Source organism: Athene cunicularia, unplaced genomic scaffold (assembly GCF_003259725.1).
Source record: "Athene cunicularia isolate RWA unplaced genomic scaffold, athCun1 SCF_13, whole genome shotgun sequence".
Classification (NCBI taxonomy): domain Eukaryota; kingdom Metazoa; phylum Chordata; class Aves; order Strigiformes; family Strigidae; genus Athene; species Athene cunicularia.
In genome coordinates, this window is record NW_020799189.1 from 117,485 (window position 1) to 124,506 (window position 7,022).

Below are 7,022 nucleotides of genomic sequence, written 5' to 3' on the forward strand. Positions count from 1 at the left end.
TTATCTGCTCATTGATCCTTCTTCCGTCAATAGGGCATCACTTGTTAGCTCCAAATCTGAAGCTGCTTTCACCCAAAGGCCTTCTCTTACTGTTCTCATCTGAGATACCTGTCTCAGAGTCCTGGGTCACTTGACACTAATTCCTAATAACTGCTGTCAGTTTTGAAGGCAAAGCCAGTACTGAACAGGCAAAGAGAGTGAATTGTTCTCCTGTTCCTGGAAGTTCCACATTTAGCAGCCAGTTGTCACACAAGGCTGCTGCTGTGGCCTCTCCTATGTATTATCTGAATGTTACCTGTTTCAGGGAAGACCACAGGAGCCAGGCTTTGGATTGCATCGGAAGTAAAATGTCAGTTGAGTAGAGGAATTCAGTTGCCAGATTTTCCCTGTAGGATCATGCTTCTAGAGATACTGTATAGACATTGAAAACATTTCGAAATAGAAAATTTATCTCACTTTTCGTTAATCTTAATGCCAATTTAGAAATTGGTGTTTCTGTTCAATAGACTTCAGTTGTAGCTGGCTGATGCCTACACTATTTTTTTCTGCCTGACCTGATCTGTAATTTATGAAACTGAGCAGGGAAGTCTCTCTGAAGGCTGTATTGTGACTGCAGCTTATTTGGACAACTGATGGCTTCTGTTTCTTTTAGGTTCCAGAGTTTGTCATATAAGCATTTATTTTTCCATTTAATGTAAAATCTTTGACTGGAGCTGAGCCCTGACACATGACGTGGCATCCCAAGATCAAATGTTATTAACATAAAGTACTGGAGACCATCAGTTGAATCAAAGGACTTCATTTTCAGAGGCGGTCTATCCCAGATTTCTGGTAAAAGTCCATGAAATTTGTGATTTTGTACCATTTTTCAAAACTGGATCCTGACCTAAGACACCTTAATTGGACGGCACCATTAGTGGGGAATGACTTCTGGCTGCTGTACTGAAATCTCTTCAGTATATGGCCATGCACCCAATGTTCTGCAAAGGCAGAAAATATTAATTAGAGAATATTCTGACAGCTGAATTTGGCCCATTATAGTTATAAAATGGATATTGGTCAGAATTTCTGTGGATGAGAACCTACCCAGCTAAGTAGTACTTTGGTTTTGGAACTGTTTTGCCTTTGTATAAGAATATTAAGCAAAAGCAGTATATTCTAAAAATACATTCAGTAGAAATTTGTACAAAAATGGTACTGCTGCTACAGAGTTTCTTATGAACTGTTATATAAATAATTTGCTTTAAAACACTCTAAATATTTATGCAATGCAGCAGTTAGAGATGTTATAAATTTTAAGCCTGAGAGTAGCTTACTGTGTTCAACGTCTTTGGTTTGTACAGCAGAACATTTTTCATTTAACACCATATTTAAGAAAACAAAGTAAATACCAGAAGACATACTGTGTGCATGCCCTGTATTTAAATATAAAGCTTGAGTTGCAAACGGAGTCAGCTACAACAAGGGAAATACTGAATCTGACTGTTAGTAAATGTTCTCCCGTGCTTATATTATATGAAGATTATTTGTCAATAGATAATGCTGCATATGCTATGACGAGATTTTAAGAAGCAGATCTACATGCGGGATGTCCAGTCTCCTCCCCTTAGCCAGGCCCAGCAGAGGACTCGCCATCTCTTCAGCCACACCACTGGGTTCTGCTTGCCCTGTCAGCAAAACTGCTCTCAGACTTGGGTGCCCGCTAAACAGGGGCAGTGCCTAGATCCTGCTGCTTTTTTAACAGTAGTGTCTCTTAATGTTGTCCTCTTGCTTTTGAGTCCAGCTCCTGACCCTTGGCTTTGCTCCCTGGGTGCCGAGCACGGGGCTCAGATCCCTTCCCTGTCCCTGCTGGCCACGCCAGTGCTGACACAAGCCAGGATGCCACTGGCCTTCTTGGTTTTCCCCCCCCCCCCCGGTCCCTCTCTGACCGGCAGCTCTCCAGCCACTCCTCCCCCAAGCCTGTAGCCACACAGGGGATTGTTGTGGCCCAAGGGCAGCCCCCGGCATTTGCCCTCAGCGAAACTCCCCCAGTTGGGCTTGACCCATCGCTCCAGCCTGGCCAGGTCTCTCTGCAGCCTCCCTACCCTCGAGCAGACCAACACTCCCACCTAACTGGGTGTCAGCTGCAAACTGACTGAGGGGGCACTCGATCCCCTCGTCCAGATCATCAATAAAGGTGTTCAACAGGAGTGGCCCCAAAACCCAGCCCTGGGGGACACCACTCGTGACCAGCCGCCAGCTGGATTTAGCTCCCTTCACCACAACTCTCTGGGCCCTGTCGTCCAGCCAGTTTTTTACCCAGCAAAGCCTGTGCCCATCCAAGCCACGAGCAGCCAGTTTCACCAGGAGAATGCTGTGGGAAACAGTGTCAAAGCCTTACTAAAGTCAAGGTAAACAACATCCACAGCCTTTCCCTCTTCCAGTAAGCCAATTGCCTTGTCGCAGGAGATCAGGTTTGCCAGGCAGGACCTGCCTTTCATAACCCCGCTGACTGGGCCTGATCCCCTGGCTGTCCATTACATGACTTGTAATGGCACCTGAGGTGACCTGCTCCATCACCTTCCCTGGCACCGAGGTCACACGGACAGGTCTGTAGTTTCCTGGATTCTCCTTTCTGCCTCTCCTGTAGATGGGTGTCCCATTTGCCACCCTCCAGCCCAACGGGACCTCCCCAGTCAGCCATGACCTCAGGTAAATCATGGACAGCAGCTTGGCGAGCACATCTGCCAACTCCCTCGGCACCCTTGGGTGTGACCCATCAGCTCCCACAGACGTGTGTGCATCCAAGGGGTGCAGCAGGTCTCTGACCACCACCTCTTCAACTGTGCTGACCTCAGTCTGCTTCCCCTGCCCATCTCCCAGCTCCTGGGGCTGGGTGTCCAGGGAACAGCCAGTTCCACTGCTGCAGACTGAGGCAAAGTAGGCATTGAGCACCTCAGCCTTTTCCTCATCCTCAGTTACCATGTTTCCCTCTGCATCCAGGAAAGGAAGGAGATTTTCCCTAATCCTCTTTTTGCTGTTAATGAATTTACAGAAACATTTTTTTTATCTTTAACAGCTGTAGCCAGGTTGAGCTCTGTCTGTGCTTTGACTGTCCTAATGTTCTCCCTGCACAGCTTCACTACAGCTTTATAGTCCCCATCAGAGACCTGCCCCCTCTTCCAAAGGCAATAGATTCTCCTTTTGTTCTTGAGATCCAGCCAAAGGTCCCTGTTTAGCCAGGCCAGTCTCCTTCCCCGCCTGCTTCTTTCCGGGCCCATGGGCACAGCCTGCTCCTGGGCCTTTCCGACTGCTCTCCTGAAGTGTGTCCAGCCTTCCTGGACTCCCGTTTCCTTCAGGGCAGCCTCCCGAGGGATTTTGTCAATCAGTCTTTGGAACAGGTCAAGGTTAGCCCTGCGGAAGTCTAAGGTGGCAGTTTTACTATCCCTTTCTTGGTTTCTCCAAGGATGGAAAACTCAATCATCTCATGGTTACTGCACCCGAGACAGCCTCCCACCTTGAACTCCCCCACAAGCTCTCCCTTGTTCCCAAGCAGCAGGTGCAGGAGGGCACCTTCCCTGCCGGCTCACTCACCAGCTGGGTGAAGACGTTATCATCCACACAGCCCAGGAACCTCCTGGAATGTTCCCTCTCTCTGTGCTGTGATCCCAGCAGACACCCGGGAGGTTCAAGTCCCTCACAAGAACAATGTCAAGTGACCACAAGATTTCTCCCAGATGTTTGTAGAAAGCTTCACCCCCCTCACTGCTTTGGTTGGGGGCTCTGTAGCAGACTCCCACAGCAAGATCTGCGTTATTGGCCCTTAACCTAACCCACACACTCAACCCCGCTATCACTGTACTTGATTTCTGAGCTCTCACAGCATCCTCTAACACACAGGTCACTCCACCGCTTCTCCTGCCCTGTCTGTCCCTCCTGAAGAGCTTGCAGACATCGATTGCCGTGCTCCAGCCATGTGAGGCATCCCACCATGTTTCTGTTAGAGCTACTACATCAGAGTTCTCCTGCTGCAGCATGGCCTCAAGCTCCCCTGGCTGTTGCTCACACTGCATGCGCTGGAACAGATGCACTGTAGATGAGCTCATGAATCCAACCCCCTTTGGTGAGCGTGGGCCCCATTCCCTACCAGACCCTTCTCAGGTGCTTCCACAGTCCCTAAACATCTTTCCCTTCTCTCAAATGAAGTGGTAAAGGGAGAGCCCTCACCAGTCCAGCATCCTTCAATCTGTGGCTCGCTTCCCTTGAGCTTGTTACTAACGTGCCCAGTTATCACCCTCTCCCCCCACATAGAAGCCCTGTTGATAAGCCCTGCTAACTCCTGCCCCAGAATCCTTTTCCCCCTCTGGGACAGCTGCATCCCACCTGTCTCATTTGTTACCAGCAAACCAGGTGCCTGATAAACCTCGCCATGGTCAAAGAACACAAAATTCCGACGGTGGCACCCATCTCTGAGCCACGTGTTAATCAGATATGTTTTCCACCCTCTATCAGTGGCTTTCCCTTCCACTTGAGGGATTGATGAAAACACGATCAGAGCTCCCGAGCCTTCAGTTAGCCACCCCAGTGCCTTGAAGTCCTTTTTGAGTGACTTAAGACTTCTCTCTACCACCTCATCGTTACCTGCCTGGATAACCAAGAAGGGGTAGTGATCAGAGGGTCACACCAGAGCAGTGACCTTCCTTTTAATATCTCTGACCCAAGCCCCACAGAGGCAGCAGACCTCTCTATGGTAGGGGTCTGGTTGGCTTATGGGCCCCTCTGTACCCCTCAGAACAGTCACCCACTACAATTACCCTCTTTTCTTCTTACTTGAAGTTGCAAGTCGTGGGGCTGAGGGACAAGCTGTGGATGGCTCACTACATGGGTCCTCGTTTCCATCTCCCTTTGTCTGGTCTTCTAGTTCCAAAGCCTCATACCTATTGTATAATAACAACTGGGAAGGTGAGGGGGGCCAAGAAGGTTTTCACTTGCCTTCCTGAGGAAGGACTTGACTCCATTCCCCCCTCTCCCCCACATGCCCTCCTTCTGCCTGGTGAGAGGAGGGGAGGGGGTCCTTGCATTTCTTCTAGAGCCTCTGCCTGATGCCTTTGTCTCGGAGTGTGAGCCCCACCAGTCAACCTCGTTTTCGCACTCTTTGATAGTTCTCAACCTTTCTGCCTCCTCCCTCAGTTCAACCACGTGCCTGAGCAGATCGTTTACTTGATCACAGCGCACACAGACGGTGTCTCTGACTCCCTCTAATTTAGGTGCCAGGCTCGGGCACTCTCATCAGGCCGAGACCTGCACAGCCACCTGTTTGTGCAGGACCTGTGTCTGGGTTCCCACATTCCTCATCACTCTGCCTCTGGGCCGTGTTGTGACCATGTTCTTCTCTCTGGCCAGGAGAGAACCAATCTGTGTGCTATTTCCCACACACTGGGCTCTCCCTTCCCTGTGCTGCCATTCCTTCCCTCCCCTCTCTACAGCACCAACCAGTTGCTTGCAGGGATCAAAGGTACCTTGTCCAGCGGCAGACCTCAGCCCTGCTCTACACTCAGCCTCGGCGCACTCAGTCAGGTGCTGTCTGGGCACCCTGAGCTCGATGGGCAGCTGTCCTGCCATGAGGTTCTTATTACCTGATCAACGGTGGGTGGTGCTGGTTCTGCCCACCCAGCTCGTTACGGATGGGTGGGGTGTGAGCTGCTCTCCTCCGCAGCGACTGTTGGTGTGGTTACACCGCGTTCAGAACAGGCGCCACCAGCCCTTGGCTCTGCCCTCCACCACACCGCCTCAGCTGCTCGCCCACCAGCTTGCCAGACACCTTAGAGCTGGCTGGCCGCCTCCCTGGCTCCAGAAGGTTCAAAAACACATTGGATAGTTCACTGAAAAATTTTTATTGAAGCCAACAAGTGACATAACTGGGCCATAATGTATTCTGCTGATATTTTATAGCTGATATATCTCTTCTTCTGCCAGGTTGAACTAGATCCATCTGATGCTGTTACTTCTCATTTTTTCCTTTGCTGCTTCTTGTTTAACTTTACTGCTGCTCAGCTCAGCTGTCTCAACAGGTTTATTTGCAGGTGGCACATCTTCTTCACTCACAATCTCATTGTCAGTTTCCTGGATAACTTTAATCATTTTGGCGGGGTTGTTAAGAAAAGCAGATTTATTCTTTTGGAGAGCTTGCCCTCCTTTTCCACCATGAGGTTTGGTCTTCCCCTTTGGTGATGTTTTCAATTCATCAGTTTCTGGTTTAGACGCCTTTATGGACGTGGCTTCATTTTCTTTATCAACCTTTTCATCTACTTTTCTTTTTTCAGTTTTTGCCTTAGAAGGTTTGCTTTTCTCCACAGGTTTTTTTGACTTGTTCTTTTTGTTGGAGGGCTTCTCTGACTTGGTTTCTTTTGGATGGTCTTTCTTTGCCTTTTTCTCCTTGGCTGGTCTGGTTTCCGGGAGATCGTCACTTTTGGGTGAACATTTCATGGAGCACCAAGACACTTTTGAGAAGAAGATGTTTTAACATTGTCTATCTTTGTAACTCCTCCTTCGCTTTTTTCACAGGAGGTTGGTTCTGTTTGAGGAGGTATTTCATGATCAGCGTCCACCTTCTCTTGGACAGCTTTATCTGGTTTTATTATACTGTCTTTCCTAGGAGGAAGAGCCACTTCTACTTTCTGCTTTGTCTTGCCAGTTTTTGCTTTTGGCTTACCCTCCTCTTTTTTCTCCTTTTCAGATTCTGGTTTGACAGCAATAGAATCTGCTCCCATAGGCTCATGTCTCATAGGGGTGGCATCATCTCTGCTTGGGAGCATGAACAGAGAGTCCATTTTAACATCTGCTGCTGTAATTGGCTCTCTTCACTTTCTCATACCTTCTAACAGTTCAGCATTGGGAAGTCCTTCATTCTCATTGCCTTCTCTTCTGGTGGTTTTTATGTTGAGTGGGAGACTGGTCTCTACAGACTGAAGAACTTGAATGTGAATGGTGGCATCTGTACGCGGGTGATCTTGACCTTGAATGGTGATAACCATGTGACCTTG

General features: G+C 48.9%; 1 protein-coding gene across 1 annotated transcript in view; it reads right to left on the reverse strand.

Annotated features, from left to right (window-relative positions):
* Positions 1-5,268: 5,268 nt before the first annotated feature.
* The window catches only part of LOC113490546 (E3 ubiquitin-protein ligase Topors-like), a 20,779-nt gene continuing 19,025 nt past the window's right edge, over positions 5,269-7,022 (reverse strand). The window contains exon 3 of the mRNA XM_026867068.1: positions 5,269-5,413. Within this exon, the coding sequence (XP_026722869.1) occupies positions 5,269-5,413 (145 nt within the window). The remainder of the gene's footprint in view (positions 5,414-7,022) is intronic.